Source organism: Pleurodeles waltl, chromosome 11 (assembly GCF_031143425.1).
Source record: "Pleurodeles waltl isolate 20211129_DDA chromosome 11, aPleWal1.hap1.20221129, whole genome shotgun sequence".
NCBI classification, from domain to species: domain Eukaryota; kingdom Metazoa; phylum Chordata; class Amphibia; order Caudata; family Salamandridae; genus Pleurodeles; species Pleurodeles waltl.
Window position 1 is genome coordinate 922,049,478 of NC_090450.1, and position 19,486 is coordinate 922,068,963.

At 42.9% G+C, this 19,486-nt stretch overlaps 1 protein-coding gene across 2 annotated transcripts in view; it reads left to right on the plus strand.

Moving 5' to 3' along the window:
* Positions 1–19,486, plus strand: part of KNTC1 (kinetochore associated 1) — a 495,394-nt gene that overhangs the window by 30,893 nt on the left and 445,015 nt on the right. For both annotated transcript variants that reach the window (XM_069214955.1, XM_069214954.1), the window contains exons 4-5: positions 11,560–11,675; positions 14,839–14,917. In XM_069214955.1, the coding sequence (XP_069071056.1) occupies positions 11,560–11,675; positions 14,839–14,917 (195 nt within the window). The remainder of the gene's footprint in view (positions 1–11,559; positions 11,676–14,838; positions 14,918–19,486) is intronic.

The following is a 19,486-nucleotide window of genomic DNA, read 5'->3' on the forward strand; positions in this document are numbered from 1 at the left end:
GCATTGCAGTAAAACACAGAGGCAGATGCTTTACATACTTACCAGGGGCTGGTAGTTTTTTTTTTGCATCATCTTTACCCCACCTTGCCCAAGGTGGAGGAGGGGTATTTGTGCCACCATGTGTGATAGGTGGCAATATACAGCAATAAGCGAGTATGTCTCTGTGTTAGACAGTGTCAGTGATTCATTCACTAATTGGTGGAGTGAAAAATAGATGTAATTGTGCAAATGTATTTTTCTTTGGGAATCGTGCAAATGTATTTTTCTCGGTGTTACATATTTTCATTTACTCAAAGTGTACATATTACCATGATACGTGATTTTTTCGTATGATATTCTGTAATTTTGGGTTAGCACTCATACTCTCTCAGAACTGTGTACAGTTGTGTGCCATCTGTGGAGCCAATTGCGGATGCAATCACCTTGTTCCCCCATCATTGCCGTCATCAAGAGAATTAGGAAGCACTAAGGACCACGTTAGTTTTCTGCAGACAGCGACTAGGCTTTTTTCTTGCACTTGCAAGAAGCTGTAGCTTTTTCACTGCATCGGAACAATGCCTATAGTTCTGCCACATACAGCAAGTATTGTTTTGATTTATATGCCCGGGGCTGAACTGGAACGCGCATTGTGACACAAGACGTTGTGCTAAAATCTGGATTCCACATTTTCCATTTTGTCAAAGCCAAATGCTTCTGTTTTCCTCTTTGCACAACTCATTGTGCTTGGGAGAGAGAATGAAATCTAATGTATTTTGACAGCTTTGTCTGCTAAATTAATGGTTTCAGAGCAGGCCAGGTAATGTCTTCCCAAAGACATGGCTTCCCCGGTGTTCTCATCATTGCACCACCCCTCAACACCCCCAACCCTCGAGAAAACCATTTTGTCGAATGGCACTGTGATTGTATATGTGTATTTGGGAACCTGTTCCTCGGCCTGCGGGCTCTTGTTCGTCCTCTTTGGACGAGGATACACTAGACTAGCAGGCGATGCCTTCAGAAGGATCGATGTATTGAAGTCTGACACTGTCCTAGATCTCTGGAATCTCTTAATTCTGCTGCTTCTGCTGTTTTGTAAGGAGGGTTCTTTAGAAGCTGCAGCTGTGGTTGTTAGCTGGGATAGACTCCACCTAACACCTACTGCTGCCTTTGCATTGAGGTCATGGATCCCAAGCCCGGAGACTTGCTTCTCATGTCTTTTGTGGGTAGACTCGGGGGCTACTTCTGCCTTCCCCAGCTCCCAAGTTCAGGGGGGGCATAGGAAAGGTGCTGCAAGGAAAAAAGAAAACACTGTTTAACTTGACACACCTTCTCTCCCCTGGAAAGGAAACCGTAGAATGAGGCATATAACAGTTGTCAAGGTGCTATGTAATTTTATAAAAGGGGTACAGTTCAGGACGGTGGCAGGAGCCCATCAGTGATACAAGATCGGAAATACTGGTTTAACTAGATTTGGGAGACCCACGTTTTGATGTGCCCGCACACAGGAGCTACCTTTACCTCACGGCAGAAGGCTGGCACCTTCAGTTTGAGTTCTCCCTTTCACCTCCACACTGCACCTAGGTGCCCGCCAGCGTGCCAGCAGCATATATGCTTTTCCATAGAGCACAGGCATTTTCTGTCCTAGTCTGCTTGCTACTGAATGATGTTTCCTAGAAGATGGTGTTCTTTGGCCTTCATTCAACAATGGCGTTGTTGCATGAGTTAAGAGGTTTATTACTACCTCTCATAATTAGCACCTAGGATAAGCAGAATAATTTCCTTCGTTGGAACAATGACTGCTATTTTTCTTCTGATCTTTACACCATCAGAGAAGGACCTAAGAAAAAGGAGACATTTCCCTTTTTGTGATGCCAGGAAGGACCAGGTATTATAGTTTGTTTTATCTTGATGTGCCTCACATTGATCTGCATCCTTTCAGTGCCTTCAAATTAGGTAGCTAAAGTAGTAATTGAGGACAGGTTGTTGCAGCATTGAGGCTCTCTGTAACGCATTGGAACACGCCATCCACTATGGTCTGTATGTCTGTTTTCACTTCTCTACTGAGCAGTTTTCCTCCCATTTCATAGTTCGCCAATGTGATCTCTTGATGCTTGTAAGTGGGTTCCATGTATCTCAGGGGTGGGCTGATGCATAATATATGGCGGCATACATGTCATTTCCATCATTAAATTATGATAATCTCCGAACTGATCTTTTGTACCGGGTACTGATCCTCAGGCCCGCCATTCAGGTCATGGTGATCTGTCTCTGCTAATAGTAATGCCAGTTCTATCAATATTCTAATTGTAGGCACCTTTACCAGATATCCCAGCCATGCACTTACTGTGGCGCATTATATTGTATTTGGGTAAGCTTGTCAAAAATGAGCACCCCTATGGATGCTACCTCGTGGTCACGTAGGATCTTTTATGGGATCCTGTTTATGTAGAGAAACTGGGGAATACCAGAACCTTTAAATGTATTTATACTGCAAAGACGTGCTCATACTGGTCATTGATCTAGGCTTAATCTGTTTACAGCAATATTTCCATTAACTCCACGAGGGTGACTCACACAGGACGACTTCAAAACACAGTTAGCTTTATCTTTGTTTCTTCCTCAAATCTATTTCCTTGGCGTATGTGTGATGCACCAATCTACGACTATCAGCAGCCTGAGTAATATTGGTCTGTGGGATGGAAATGTGCAGATTTAGTCAGTGTTGATAAGAAAGTAGCTCTTATTGCATCCCTTAATCCAAAAAAGACACTATATCCAGTGGGCACATGATACTTTTTCACTTAAACTAATCAAGCATTGAATATTTTTGATTCTGAAAAAATGGTCCATCTAACTTGTATTGGGATGCTGAAAACAAAAGTACTTATTGATTGCCATCATTTCCATCCATATCGTGGGGTTGTCGGCTAGTCTGAGAAATTTTGAGACTTTCCTTTGCAGATTCAACCACAATCAGGCACTATTTAGCATGTCATACGTTTTCCCTATTTCTTGCAGCTTTTGTTTATTGCAGAAACTATTCCCCACTTCTTGTACATCTGGAGTGAAACTGAAAGATGGATATTGTATCTTCCCTTTGATGCAAGTCTCATATCCCCCCTCACCAGGCAGAGGATAATGTCTCAATCACAATCATCAAATAATATGGTTATTTAGTGGACGAGGTTGGCACACCTTGCAGGGTCAAGGCATCATGGATCTATGATCTCTTGCTATCATAAAAGGTGTAGAGAAGCAGTCCCAACCAAGTAGGCTTGAGAGGACCAATATTTCAGATTTTCTTACTACAGCCGACTCTCGGGCCCACAATGTGAAAATTGTTTTGTCTAGATCTTGATCTTGAATTTAGGACATTTTCTATATGCACCATTTTTAGATGCTTTACATTAGATGTGTTAGCTACATCTTCCACATCAGAAATACACATTTTAACTGTGCCCATTTTTGTCTGCTTCTTTATGAAGTTGCTCTTTCATATGGTTCTGGTCCAAAAGTATATTGTGCTATTTATGGCTCACATTCATTTCAGGAGTAAGAAGCTCATTTTGTCATCGCTGGGGGTGTTGGAACATGTCTGATCAGTACAGCGTTACTTTCGTTTGAGCTTCATTGTCTCGAGTGAGCTTTTTTGAGGGGATCCAATATTTAGTTTTCTTTGTTCCTTATCCTTCTCTTTAATGGTGGACGGTAATCTGATGAGGCAGGTCACATGGATACTGTAATCAGAAGACTGCTGCACCCATAAATAGAACTAGGAATTCTTTAATCTTGCACAGATACAGAACAGACTAAGTTCCGGAAGCCTGAGACACTGATACCTCCCATGTCCCTAATATGTAGGAAAGTAATAGAGGGGATAACAAAAGACATTGAAAACTCTAACACATTCCTTGGGGGTGGAGGGCTGCTCCCCATGTCACTAATGCCTTACCCTCCCAGGAGCTAAGGACTTGGAGAAACAGCTCCTGAAAACAAACCCCATAATTCCTGGTGTGTTCAGTCCTGAAATTCAGCAGGAAATCAGATGGCACCAAAAGAAATAGGCAATTTACTTAATTGGAACTATGGCTGCTATTTTTCTTGTGAAGTTTACACCAGTTTTAAATGCTGTGAAGCACCCTTTTGCGTGTCAGTGTATTGCAGCTAAGGTTGGGGAACAACAAAAGTCTGTATGTGCTATCACACCTCCTTAATTAACATAGTGCTTTGAAGCACCCAATTTCTCAGCTTAGAAGATCATATTATGACCAACACAGTCCGACCAGCCTTCCGGAAAGAGCTGACTTCGAGCTTCTTTTGAGACTCCTTCAGCCTCACAGAATCAGAGGGAGTTCTCGTTCAATGTCACTGTCACAAAGGAAGTTTACTCCATCCTCCTGCTTTGTCTGAGGTCTTCTACTTGAATCTCTTGCAGAACCTCATAACCCTCTACTGTGCTCCCTTTCCAAAGATCCCAAAGGTCTCCAATTTAGGACTTATCCCTATTAAATCCTCAAATTGTGCATCTTTAGAAAACTGCATTATCCCTCATGGTTTATCCCTTTCTGTTCTTGCTGCTACTCCAACTTCCCACTCGTGCCCCAGTTGACATCTCCTCTTGTTCTTGGACTCTAAATCTCTTGTGGAAAGTCTCCAGTTTCACCTCCATCGCATGTCCTATTGTGTCAGTTTTGGTCTGAAGAGCATTGTTCAGGGAAACTGATTAATTGCAACATGGCCTTCTCTGCCAGTGTAACGATTGGACTTTCCTAACTAAAACAAATGTTGTTAGCTTTTTCCTACATTTTGGTCTGGGTAGTCACTAAATGGGTCCCACGCCTTTGTAATATATATTATCTTCCTGTAGTACTTCATCTGGGAACTGCAGCGAGTCACCACCTCAGACCCTTACTAGTTGCCTGTTCACAGACTGCCCCAAGTGACCCTAGGGCCACGACTTCTAAGTGCCACATTAGGGAAGTTACAGTCACTGTTTGCTTTTCTCTTTGCATGATCCTCTGCACCCAAGGCTGGGGGGGCTTGGTTTCCCATCACTCCTGCATTCAAGAGGTTCTGGGCACTTCTGCACTCACCACTTCACCCCCGCTAGCACAGCTGATCCTGGCAGTAGCAAGTGCACCCCCATCTTTGTTGTTTTATTCCATTCCTTGGATTGTAAAAATAAAACCTCCCTGTCAGAGCACTGGAGAGGTGAGACACAACCCCTGGCTTTCACAGGTCAACCCCTTAGAATTTAAAATGGCATCCCTTGGGCGTAGCCACTAAGCGAGTGTGATAAAATGACTTAGGGCTCTGGTAACAGCAAGAGGGTAGTGTAGCTGGTGTGCACATGGGGGGCAGGTTTGGGGAAAGAAGTTACGTTTTACAGTTTAGATAACAAAGTGTTCAGTATCTTCACTTGGGGTAATAAGGGTACAGTTGGGACCCAGTGCTTATTGTATAAAATGGGCAAACTAGGAGTTTCTTGTATTATGTATTCTGCTACACAGCTCAAATATAAAAAGTTAAAATGCAAAAGCATACTTAGGGTTGTTTGTTCATTTGAAGTTGTCATCCTGGGTCATCAGGATCCAGACTCGTCTCAAATTAGCAAGTGTTTTTCATATTGAGTGGAAATGGCAGACCTGGCAGAATTCAGTGTATCCAGATTGCTACGGAGGGGGGGATGTGTGCCAGTCTGATTCATTGTCTCTTTCTCCCTTCGGTGTTGAATCGGGTCCATACTGCACTGAAAAATATGTAGACATTGGGTAGCACTACCATTTTGGTAAAACATTCCTACCTCCCATAGATGGGGGCAGTGCAATCCAAAAATCCATGTTCTTTCGTGGAATTAGTAGCAGTTTATCAGAACTTAGTTCTAACTATCTCTTTTTTTTTTTTTTTATGTGTCACCATTATTCACAGATATCGAAAAGTACCTGTTTCCATGGTATCGCAGTATCTGGGAGTCTCTCCGTGGGGAGGTGTCTTAGTGCTCCTTTTGGAAACAGCACTGACTTCTATTTATTTACACACAGCCCAGATTGTTTCCAAAGAGGGTTATTTCAATCATGAGTGTCAGCAGAGATGCTGCTGGGTCAGATAAGTACACCAGCATGTCGTCCGCATAAAATGACACTATTTGCTTATGGGGGGCAGCTAGCATCGCCCAGTTATCCATCACTGTACTCAGATGACAGGCTCCAAGGTTGGACCAAGTAATAAAGGCGATATTTGGCATCCCTGCTTAGTGCTGCGCTCCACTTCCCATTCTGCAGATATTACAATATTAGTCCTGACTCTGGCCAAAGGGTTTGTGCACAGTGATGTATTTTAAGATATAGTAGGCCAAAATTAATTGTTTTTAGGACACCAAAGGGGTATTACCACTATACAATGTCTAAGGCTTTCTCAGTATCCCTGGACACTAGAGTCCGCTCTACCTCTATTCTTCTTCCATGATATGGGCCAGTCATATGATTTTCAGGGTAGTTCACCTGCTCTGTAAGAAGCCATTTTGATTGGTATTTTCCAAGTCTGTGATCACTTTGACAGTCTCATGGGTAGGATTTTACCTACTATTTGTGTTATCTGTGTTGAGTAGAGAGGCATGTGTGACTGGCTATCCACTGGATGTTTGCCAGGTGTTAGCAATATGATAGTTGCTTCACATAGTGATTTGGGCAGTTATTCACATTCCAGTGCCTCCTGGTAGACCTGTAATAATCTCTCTGCCAGCAAACCTTACCCGTGTAAGCTTAATAACACTCCAATGGATGTGTTTAGCTCCTTTATAGCTGCTTTCATATCTTCTGTAGTAATCCTGACCTATTAGTCTGTCTGGTCTAGCATTAATTACTTGGTTTACGGCTTGACAGTATGGGGTGTATGTCTGTCCCCAAACAATTTTTACAGCCTGTATGAAGTGGTTTGTAGAAACTACTGTTATCACTTGATTTGATGGTACCAGACAATGTATTGTTTTTGTTCATTTGTTTTTTAATTTTCCTATGGTATAAAAGCCCCAAAAAACACTCTTGAAATAAATATATATATATATATATATATATATATATATATATATATATACACAGTTTATTTACTATATGACCTGTTTTATTATTAACTGCTTTGATATTTACCGGGGACCTTCCTCGATTTAGCAACCAGGTCAGCATCTTGCCTGCTCTAGCCTATTCCCTGGCCAACCTATGTCTATATTGTTGGAAAAAAGTCTCTCTTTTGCGGTAAGCTTTTGTAAAATGTCTGTTTACAGCAGCTGTGCTTCACTCGGTCATTGTGGAGCTGCTCTGCTTGCCAGTACCTCAGCTTGCTTTCCCTGGGGGTTATTTCTGTGTCTAGTTGCTCCACTAAGGATATCACACCTGCCAGTGCCACCCCAAGAACAACTACCTTCAGTGCACCCCATTCCATTCCCCTGCTGCTAGCTGTACGTCCATTGAGTTGAAAAAGATTGTACTATGTGTTCCTCTAGTGACTGATGAAATATCCCATAGTGATGACACAGGCATGCTCCAGAGATGTAAAGTTGACTCAATCTGCTGATAGGAGTACCTGACTATGGGGGGTTATTACAACTTTGGAGGTGGTGTTAATCCGTCCCAAAAGTGACGGTAAAGTGATGGATATACCACCAGCCGTATTAAGAGTCCATTATATCCTATGGAACTCGTAATACTGCTGGTGGTATATCCGTCACTTTACAGTCACTTTTGGGACGGATTAACACCTCCTCCAAAGTTGTAATAACCCCCTATGTGATCTGAGAGCACCCTACGCAAGTATGCCATGCCTAAAACACCCTGTGTATTTCTTCTGTCTGTCCGCACAAAGTCCTGCTTTGAGTACATTCTGTGTGTCAGTGCATGGCTGAGTGCTCACTTTTGTGGCAGTTTTCTTCTCTCCCTACATCTACTGAGCCTCTGTCCCCCATCACTTGTGCTAGCGAGTCCCTCATTTTAGCTATGCAGTTGAGGGAATACAGCGTCCTTCCTGGCACGCTGTCTAAGATACCGGTAAACTCGCCAAGCCACAGAATTGCAGTACCCTGGTAAAGAGTCGTTAACCTACAGAGTTTGTGATAATAAAGATTGTTGTTTACATTAGTCGCATATGAGCCCAGTAGAGCTCATTATTTTCCATTAAGTTTTCCGAATACTATCACACATCGCTCCTTGCTATCTGCTACCACTGTGTCTGTTGAGAGCCACCCAAATTATCACTCCCCTAGCGTGGCTGCTATAACTGACATGGTAGAATTTTCCTCTCCCCTTGCATTGTAGTTTGTCTGCTTCAGTAGAAAGTATATGTGTTTCTTCACTTCTTCAAGAATGCACAGACTTTGGCCCTCTTATTGCAGTTGTTTAAGCCTTGGTCACTCCAGATGACCAAAGCGACTGGGTACACCATATAAGTAATATATTAGTAGATCTGCTCACATTCCACACATTCCTTATCTGCATCATGCTGGTACCACCTCCCCTTATAAACCTCAAGAACATGAGCAACAGTCCTACACATCTCTTGGTTGCTGTAGATAAGCCTACGCATGTTCTAGGAGGTGGCCACCAGTAACTAAGACCGACCTGCCACATGCTGCTCAAGAAACTGTATCCGACCCAATGTGTAAAAATAACAAATGAACAAATAACAAATGAACCTACTAACAGAGCATACAACTTTAAAATAGTGAACAGCGCATCCACTGAACCAGTCCCTGCCCCAGGTGAAATTTCCCTAAGCCTCTGTCAGATTGGAGCCGTGTGTCAGTGGGGGGGAAGGGAGAGCTTAAGTTTGTTGCTACTGACTAGGGCTACTCCCCTGCCACTTTTGCATATGGTTCATCACTACTGTTGTCTGTTTGTGTGTCGCATTCCTCCATATGTAGTTTGTCATCTGCAACTCTGTGAAGTGACTGTGCTATTATTGGACTTTGCGTCCTTTTGAGCGATTCACAAGTATACTTGGTTGATGAGAAAAAGTGTGAATGGTTTCCATGGAGCACCTTCAGCCTTGCCGGAAAGAACACCATGTACTTTAGATTGAGGACTCTGCACTTGTGTTTAACTGCTTGGAAAGAATGTCTTTGTTGCTCCTGCAGTGTAATGTCCAGAAATAGCATAATTGACACTCCCCCCAACTGCATGTCTTTCAGTCTATGGGTTTTCTGCAGAATGGCGTGTCTGTCCCTCTAATTGCGTAATCTGAAGATGACTGTCTTAGCTGGTGCCCCTGGCGGCGAAGGCACCACCCACAACCTGTGAGCCCTTTCTATTGTAAAGAGTTTGGATAATCCCCTCAGTTTCAGCTGGGTTCACTCTTCCATATATAATTCCAAACAGTCCCCTTCTTCTCGTTCTGGCGGCCCAAATAGACAAATATTGTTTTGACGTGATTTGTTTTGCCCTCATTTGCAGTTTCTAGCTTCTCGGGGTGAGTTTGTCTGTTGTTGTTTGCATTTCGGACACTGCTTGATATGTGGCCAGTGCCTGTACCTTGGTTAGTCTGTTAGTATGTTTATGGCGATCAGTCATCACTAGAGCTAGTTCAGTGGGCACCACTTGCACTTTTGCCTCCACAGACGCCCTTGTGTCCTAAATCACCTTCATTATGTTAATAAGTGTGGGGGTCCTCCTGTCTAGGGACACTCACTGCCTCTGCAGGCACTACTTTTGCCTATTTGTCGATGTTGACCTGTCCTGCCACCATTCTTGATGTGGTTTAGTCTTTACCAGTGAGAGTTCTGTGTGTGTTGTTTGTTTTAAATGTCAACACATTGCACCTATATAGGCATCTATAGATTGGGTTGTTGTAGAGCCTCAGAGTGCCACGCGGTCACGAGGTGGATGTGCAGTGCTGTAGAGTATTTCTACTGTTGGACAGTATGGGCCTATGTTGTGCACATGTAATGAGAAGGAGGTAGAGGCTCACCTTGTAGAAAGTGCGTGATGTATTACCAAAGTCCAGCTTGTTTTACGGGAGGTTCAGGCGGCCCAAGCATCACCAGTCGGGTGCCTAGTTCATTATGTTTCAAAGCATCCCTCAGTATGTTTCTGTTACATAGGTGCCCAAGTGGCACAACTGTGTTGTCACAGATAAGAACAATCATGCACAGGCCTTGCAGCTCTATATGTACTGTCATGGTGTGGACAGGCCATTTATGGGTTGCTGCTGCCACCCTTAAAACGCTTGCACACTTGGACTCTAACACAGGTGGTCACTGGGAGAGCTTGTACTTGGAGTCCTCTGTCCTGCAGTTTGACAGCAGGCTGGCAGCTACTCTAGCCACCCACCTCCCTCCTGCAGTTGACACTCAGAGTTTCCAGGCCATGTGCCATTCTCGTCTCGGCTCCTATGGTCTACCACTGGTTCAGCACCTGCCCGATCCAGGCGCCGTTCCTGGGGACTTCTGCATGTTTTCAGCCAAAAGACAATCCCCAGGTTGGCAAGTTGCCCTTAAATGTTCGTAGACTGCTGCAGTGGTCTTCTGGCCGCATTTTAGACCTTTTCTGTTGCTAGATGGGAGCAAGTTCATTGGATGTTTCATAGATATTCAGGCCCCTAGTCTGGGAGCACATTGAATCATGCCTTCACAGAATTGCACTTAGACATGCCCCAATTATATTTCTTTTTGATTTTGACTGGATTGTATTTAGTTGGTTTGCCTTGCCTGTTAATGAAAGAAGGCATGGCATAACTCATAAAGAAGTATACAATGAAAAGCTAGTGGAATAGATTTAAATAGACTTGTCTTGTACTGGATTGTTATTTACAGGGGTCTAGGTGACACAATGAAAAATACACGTTTAGGAAAATAAAATAATTTGTTTGAAAAACAGACATTTTTGTTTTAGTGTACACATTTTGTAACTCTGAATTCATACCCAGAATTCCCTTTCCAGATAGCGTCATTGATCATGCTTGAGGTAGGGGTGTCTGACAGATCAATCTCAAGATGAAGATTCCTCTCATATCAGCAGATACTCATTTTTTACTTTTTCTTCTACTTCTTCTCACCCTCTCTAAATAGGTCTTTCTCTCCCCCCCCCCTTTTGCCCTACCCTCGGTCTGCCTTTCTGACCTGCCCCCTTTCTACCTTTCTTCCCTACTCCGTCTGCCTTTCTGCCCTTCTCCCTTTCTGCCTTTAGCGCATTCTACCTTTTACCCCTTCTGCCTTTCACCCCTTCTCCCCTTCTGCCTTCCTACCCTTCAGCCTTCCTGCCCTTGCTACTCTCCTGCCTGTATGTTTTTTCCTCTTCTGCCTTTCTCCCTTTTCTCTCTGTTCTTTTTCTTTCCTTTCCCTTTGTTCTCCTCATTTCTTCTTTTTTCGGTTTTGTGTGTGTGAGAGAGACAGAGAGAAGCAAAACTTGATTGTCGCATCCATGAAGCTCTTCTTGCTCCCTTCTAACTCTAAAATATTGATAATCTGTTTAATTAAGCGGATGATTTCATAAAACGAAAAGTGAAACTTTAAAAAAAAAGTTTTTTATAACGTCAAAATCATCTGTAACCAAAGTGTTAATCTGATGTACCATTAATAGTTCTTGTATTTTACAGAGACCTATGTGGATGTGGTGGGCTTATGCAGCGATGGACAGTTTCTTATGGTCGGAGAAAGGAATGGAAACCTCCATCTCCTTCATGTGCTCTCAAAGCAGATACTGCTGACAAACGTAGGCATCTTTGGTACTTTAAAGTGAGAAACTGCCAGGATTTGTGCATTCAATCTTTGTCTTCGATTAATTAGTGATGTTGGTTATTCATTAAAAGGTTTAGCATCTTTATTACCTACCGGCATCCTGGAGGATGGATTATTGCATATTTTTAGCTTTGGCCTGTTGGTACCAGTAATTTAAGATACGTATTTAGAAGTAATAGACAGGATTGTAAAGACATGTTTGGATTTTCGAGAAGTGCGGTTATCATGCTGCACATCAAATTTGGTACATACCCTTAAAAATTCAAGTATAAAACTTCGCCCGTTTTACTACAGAAGACAGTCACCTGCTCTCTGAATCGGGAGACCAGATCTCTCTAACAAGTTTACTGTATCCTAAAAATAATGAGAAATTCCAGTGTTTGCCCTGAAGAAGTCACCTTCAATTTTAGAGGTTGCGAAACACATGTTTTTATTAAAATATCAAATAAAAGAATTGAACTCTGAGCATCACGTCTCTTCAATGCAAACTCTGGAATTATCCCTTCTTGCTATACACTGGGAAATGTCTCTACCCCATAACAAGTACTTGCATTTTGATGAATGATGGACTAATTAAAACTAAATCACCACACATTATATTCTTTAACTTACAAGTGCCTTGTATAATAAAACAAAATAGTAGTGGGCTTTTGTCCCAGAAGACTTTTTTTCTTGAGGATTGCCACCTTTCAAATGGAGGTTCACTGTCACCTGTTCCACTTGTATTATTCCTCAAGTTATTGGTGACTCAACAAGTCTTTGAGGAAAGTCTTTATGCATATTGCACTGCACCCTGCTCTGGAGCCAGTTGCAATTCCAGAAGCCCAGGAACATTTCCTCCATCTAATTAACTACTGAGTCTGCTGTGACTCATGTGGAGACGCCCACAATGCAAAATGTGTCCCCTTTTCAGGTTATCTGTAAGCTCAAAGCATGTACCCCGCTTTAAAATGCTGGTGTTGGAGACAAACAGGTGTTCCACTGAAGATCTGATGTCAGACTTGTACATCTCTAATGCCTTAACTTTCTGCGCTCCCACCTCCGACTCCACAAGATACCCTATCTGCAGAGTAAAAAGAACCCATTGTGTTGCTTCTTACAGTCTGCCATATTGTCTTCCTATAGTAATGGCCTTGGCTTCCACTCACATAGGGTTTTGTATTGTCTATAAAACACTGGGTGTCTTAGCATATGACGTGAAAAGAATGCCCAAGCCTTTACCTCAGCCTTCAGCTGCTTGCTGGCTTCTACTGTCCCCAGACATCTGAGTCTTCAGTGGTCTCTTTGCCCCTAGAGCAGTCCTCGTGCTGCCCCAACATCATTTCTTAAAGACAGGCAGTAACGTTTCCCAGCAGGTGAGTTTTCCACTGCACTTTACCTGGTTGTTCATGGCTTGTGTGGTGCATGGCCCGCTAAAAGTCTTCAAGATGCTTGGAAATCTTTTTACACATTTTAAAACCCTAGGCTTTCAGGAGGCAGGTAAAAATACATTTTTTTTAATAAGACCCTAACTATAAACACTATTGAAATCTTAAGCGTATCTGACCCTTGATCACTCTTATTTTTCTTCTGATCTTCTATTCAAATTTAACTAAACCATTTATAGTATTTTGTTTACTTAAGTAGGACCATAACTTTAATTCTTGATGCTTCTGCATACTTCTTGTTGTTTTTTTACATACTTCAACTTATCAGATCGTTGATAAGTTACTAAAAGGAGTGCCAAGCAATACCATTGAATCTTCAAGTAACCTCTATTGTGCTCTGAATTCTGGATTTGGGTTCATTATCCCCCAACAAGCAGAGCCTAGTGAAATATTTTTTTTATGTCTTATCGAAAAGGAATGGCTAGGTACATTGGGGCGATATGAAGAGTTACAGAACCAATAATGTCAATCACTAGTGATAATGAACACGTCGGTCTGTTACTCCATGAAGGGTCTGTGCCACAAAACAAAGAGAAACTTAAATACTTTTTGAAAGTCTTATGTATTTGTTTTTCTTAACATTTGTGGTTCATCTCACTAAGGCTATGTTAATCAGTTTCTCTGTAACTGTATTTTGTTTTTGTTACGGAAACCTAAGAATACGCATCTTCTTTAGCATCCAGTTTTTATCCCCTAAAGCCTTCTGATAGTTGCACATTTTATAGAAAGTTAGCAGTGGTATGAAAGTCACCACATTTCCCATCAGTATACAATATAACAATAACTCTGAACAATCTGCTCAACAGGAAAGACACTGTGCTACCTATACAGTGTCTGAAAATTGTGAGATGAAAAATACACAATTGTATCAATCTATATTTTACCCAGAGCAAAAGACAGTTTCAATGCATTGGCACAAAAAGATGATGCATCCAATTACTATACAGAACCGGGATAGTTAAAAAATGTTTTTTTTATTCCACAACAAGCTGGCAGCCGACACTTGTTTCTTCCTTGACAACTCTCTCAGGGCTATATGAGGTAAGGATGATGTCAAGGTGTCCACCAAGTACACAGTAATAGAAAAACGAACTCTAGGCAAAACTGAGGCTTGTGTGCTCGCCTTTTGGATTCACCATCCATTCACAAAGAGTCTGTACAAAACGGTGAAACAAACAGTAATAAAAGTTCAGTCCATCACGTTAATGTCATTAGACAGCAATGATGCAAGTCAGTCCCCGTTGTCTGATTGAACATAGTAAGTAGCTCCAAAGGGAATGTACAGAAAATAGTAAAATGGTGACCGTGATAAGTCCCCCGTAAACCTACGGCAAGGCACTATTGCGGTGACACAGAATATTGTGATCAGGCCTTACTGCAGGTTTATCGGGGACTTATCACGGTCACCATTTTTACTATTTTCTGTACATTCCTTCTGATGTATGGATTAGGTAGTATGGGGCTTAGATATCACTTAATAGTATCAGTTTATTTTCTAAGCGCTGCCGTTATTAATGTACGCCATGTAATTTTCCTGTCCTCTTCCTGACACTTTGACTTATCTCACCGATATAAACTACTCTGTCCCGTGCAGAAGGTGTGATAATGTGTTAAAAGGTAGATGTAGAATTCTCTTTAAAAAAATGCATCACTTTTCTTTGTTTTCCTAGTATCATACAAAGCTAAAGAGTTGTTTATGTTTTTTTGCAGCGTTTGGCTCAACAGTCTACAAAGGCAAACCAAAAAACCTTCCACAATCTCATCATTCAGAAGGATGTGTCTGATGGAGGTGAGCAATGTAACCTGCAACGCTCTCTCTTTAAAATGTTGATAATAAGGAAAATTAGATTTCTAAACAATTTTCTGTAACAAATTTTCTATACGCCGCCTTTTCCTAGATCACTTTGTACATTCTGTGTTTAGTTGATTCAATGTGTGTCTTCCTCTTGTCATTCTTGAATAATTGTCTGGATTTAGGGCTCAGTGTAGAAAAAAGGTATTGAGTGCAGGCCAACGAGCACAAACTCCAAATCACATTTTCAGGCTTATCCACAAGTGTAAATTGAGATAAACCTATATGTAAATTGTGTATCGCAATGAACAGGTGGTCAGATATTCTATCCGGACCTCACCTAATCCCTACAGCTGTAGTCCCTTTTTCTGATGTCATTGCTAGCACCAACTCCTCCTCAGCATTTGCAATGCCTGTAAACCTAAATCAGACTGCACCTGGAGCTCAATTGCTACCGTAGCTATATACGCAGATAGTTTGTTGCCCTTAGTTTCCAAACACATCACTTTTAAGCAGTCAGAAGAGTATTTCCCTTCATAGCAGCATATAGAATTTTCATGCATGGTAAAGAAAAACATCTCATGAGTTAGTGGGATGAAGCAATACATGAGAAGAGAGTGGGTGTGGCAAAAAAACAGATCCAGGTATGTTTCCAACCAACTACGAAGTGTCGATAAAACTGCTCAAATTATTTTAAAATACATTTTTTTTTTCTATTTAAAACAGTCTTAGGTCATTGTGTCTACTACTTCATGTGACTAAAAAGTTGCTTTACAGGAGTAGATGTCCTTCAAGGCGCTCTTCCCTTGATGATGATAACCAAGGTAAATTTTCACCTTTCTGGCGACTGATGGCTACCAATGATCCCCTGCTGTGGACTGATTATAATGCCTTGTAGGGCAGTGCTCATCCTCTACCTCTCCTTCTTCAGTGGTTGGCGGAATTTCTGGAATATTAGATCTTCCTTAGAGCTGAGACCTGTATGATTTAATGAAGCCTTGACACTTCCTGACATTGACTCCTGAAAACTATGTAGATGTCTGCATATTTTGGTCTGCTAAACCATAAACTGCAGTGAGGCTGCTTTGTTCAAGGTAAAACCATAGCACCATTAGGTTCTAATGTGTCAAATTTTATGATGGGTTTTGTTGGCACAGGGCCACATGAGATCATGGATTAAAAAGGCAGGCTACCATCATCAGAGTGATAAACAACATCTTTTAACAGTATTGAGGTGTTCCCTTGTGTTAAGTTGCATCCCTTAGGTGAGCTACAGAGCTGGTTATTCTGTGCCGTATGTTAATTCTCTTGATAGAAAAATGTCTGGAATAGGTGCCTTATCTGTGCAGGCCAGGGTTTTCAGCCTTCCCCTACCTCGACGACTGGCTGTTGAAGGCAGGCTCACCCAAGGCTGTGGTCTCCCACCTTCCGACTAGGGTGGGCCGCCTTCATTTGCTGGGGTCAAATATAAAAGTGCCAAAGTCACACCTGACTCCCTCTCAGACGCTCCCTTTCATCGAAGCTGTTCTGGACACCATGCAGTTTTGGGCTTATCCTCCCAAGCATTAAGTCCAGGACATTCAGGCTATGACACTGATGTTTCAGCCTCTATTCTGGATTTTGGTGAGAATAACTCTGATGTTTCTGGGCCTCCTGGCCTGCTGCATCCTCCTGGTGACGCATGCCAGATAACATCTGAGGGCTCTGCAGTGGGACCTGAAGTTGCGTTGGGCACAGCATAAGGGGTAATCTTTCCAACATGGTGCAGATCTCAGAGGGAGCTGCACAAGATCTGCAGTTGTGTCTAACAAACTGCGATCGGGTCCGGGGCTGATCCGTCTCCCTTACCCAACCAGATCTAACAGTAGTGACGGATGTGACACTTCTGGGATGGGGCTGCCACCTGGGAGAGGCAGAGATCAGAGGCTTCTGGTCTCTGGCAGAGTGCTGACTCATCAACCTGTTGGAGCTCCGGGTGATCAGACTAGCATTCAAAGCATTTCTTCCCTCTCTCAGGTCTTCACAGACAACACCACTGCCATGTGGTACTGCAACAAGCAGGGCGGGGTGGTGTTGTTGATCCTTTGTCAAGAGGCCTTGCGGCTCTGGACATGGCTGGAACACAGGGCTTTTCCATAGTGGTTCAGCATTTGGCGGGCTCTCGGAACGTCAGAGTGGACGACCTCAGCCGACGATGCTTAGTCAATCACGAACAGTGTCTCCATCCGGAAGTGGCTCAAGGTCTCTTTCAGCAGTGGGGAGAGCCATGGTTAGATCTGTTCGCCTCCACAGAGAACCCACAATGTCTGCAGTTTTGCATGTTGGAGTTTCCAAGTTAGCAACTGGTCAGCAACACTTTTCATCTCAAGTGGAATTCAGGGCTTCTATGTATCCTTCCACCCATACCACTTCTGTCCAGAGTTCTCAAGAAGATCAAGAATGCCTGTGCCTAAGTAATCCTTGTGGCTCTGGACTGGCCACGGAGAGTCTGGTATCCTGAGCTATTGAGCATGGCCATTGATCCTCCAATCAGACTGCCCCTTTGAGAGGATCTTCTGTTACAGCAGCAGGGGAGTGTTCTCCACCCAAACCTGTCCAGACTCTGATTGAGCGGTGGTAGTTGACAGCTTTTGACCTTCTGCCTGAAGTCTGTAACGATATCTTGCCAGCCAGGCCCCTCTCCCCATCAAAACGGTATACGCCTATCGTTGGAAGATATTTGTAGCAAGGTACACAGGCAAGTCTGCTGACCCCCTCTCTGCTACTCTCTCTGAGGTTCTATTGTTTAAACTTTTTGTTAACCCAGCTGGGCTCTGCTTTGAGCACTCTCATTTGTCTGCAATCTCTGCTTCAAGACTGCCTGATCAACCTTCTTTGTTTAAATCTCCTATTTTTAAATAGGTTCCTCAAAGGCCTTACTCATATGTTTCCTCCGTCCCCTTTCATTATGCCACAGTGGGATTTGAATTTGGTTTTGACCTTTCTGATGTGTGCTCCTTTTGAGCCTCTCCACAATTGTCCTCTCAAGCTTCTCATTTTGAAAACCGCCTTCCTTATGGCCATCACATCTGCCCGCAGAGTGAGTGAGCTACAGGCATTGTGCTCTATGCTGCCCTACCTTTCCAACTATCCTGACCAAATAGTGCTTCACAAAAGGGCCTCCTTTCTTTTGAAAGTAGTTATGCCTTTCCATGCAGGGCAATCCGTCACCTTGCCTACGTTTTACACACCCTTCTAAGGAAGAGGAGAGACTCCACTGCCTGGCTCCAAAAAAGCGTTGGTGTTCTACCTTGATCGTACCAAAATGTTCTGAATAGATGATCAACTCTTTGTTGGTTATGTAGGTGCGAAGAAACGTCGGGCACAACAGAAGCAGACCATCACCAGATGGGTCGTATTTTGTATTAAAATTTGCTACGCATTGGCTAAGAAGCAACCCCTGGAGGGTTTGCGTGGTCATTCTACCAGAGCTAAAGCTGCAACCATTGCATTAGCACGTAGAATTCCAGTCCTGGACATTTGTCAGGTGGCAACGTGGGCATTTCTGCACATGTTTACCAAACACTACTGCCTGGACAATCAGGTCCGTTCCGTCCTGCAGGGCTTTCTGGTCTGATCTAAGTTCCCAGACTCACCTCCGGGGATGGTATTGCTTGGGTATCTATTCTAAGGTAAGGAATCTGCAACTAGATGTCTCTGTCAGACGGACGAGTCACTTACCTTCGGTAATGCCTTATTTGGTAGAGACAATATCTTGTTGCAGGTTCCTTACCAGCCCACCCACCCTCCCCATTCTGCTACCTGATTTCTAGGGACAGGGATTCCCCTTTCAGGGCTCTAGTTTTGACACACCAGTGGTAATTGTTCTTCATGGCTCTGCGCTTCTGATGTGGAAAGTCATGAAAAGAAACTGACGTCACTGCGCCAGTGATGCCTAAATAGGACTGGAGACGTCATATCTGGTGTGGATGGTGGCGGACGCGGAGCCGATCAATGCCACCTAACGGCACGCAGGAGTACTGCTCTAGAAAAATCTCAGAATCTAGACTGACAACTGTGATAATTCAAAGGTAAGGAATCTGCAACTACATATTATCTCTTCCAGGTCAGGTGGTACCCAAGGTTAGTCACCTGTCCCTTTCTACACTATTCCCAAAATGAGAACCTAGGTTTGCCTTGAACAATCGTTCTATGTGCCTTTTGTATTAGTTGAGATAGCCAATGGGGCTGGGCATTGCCAGTTCCATTACACAAGTGAGAACAGTATGACTTGTAGACATTAATAGAATCTTATTATTATATCTTCAAAAGGAAGAAATCATGTGAACTGTGACTGGTACTCAATAAACAAAAAAACATGCAGCAGTGTAGCATCAGACTGTGTAGCAAAAAATTGTTCCTGAAAAAGCTGTAGAGGTCAGCCTTGGTGAAACTGCTTTCCCCAGCTCCTCTTTCTCTGCTCCCAAAGTAAAATAAGTCCATACATTTACAGCTGAATGTTTATGGTACACAAGAGATCTTACTTCTCAGTACAGAACATGTCCTTAGCCAACTACGCCGAGCATT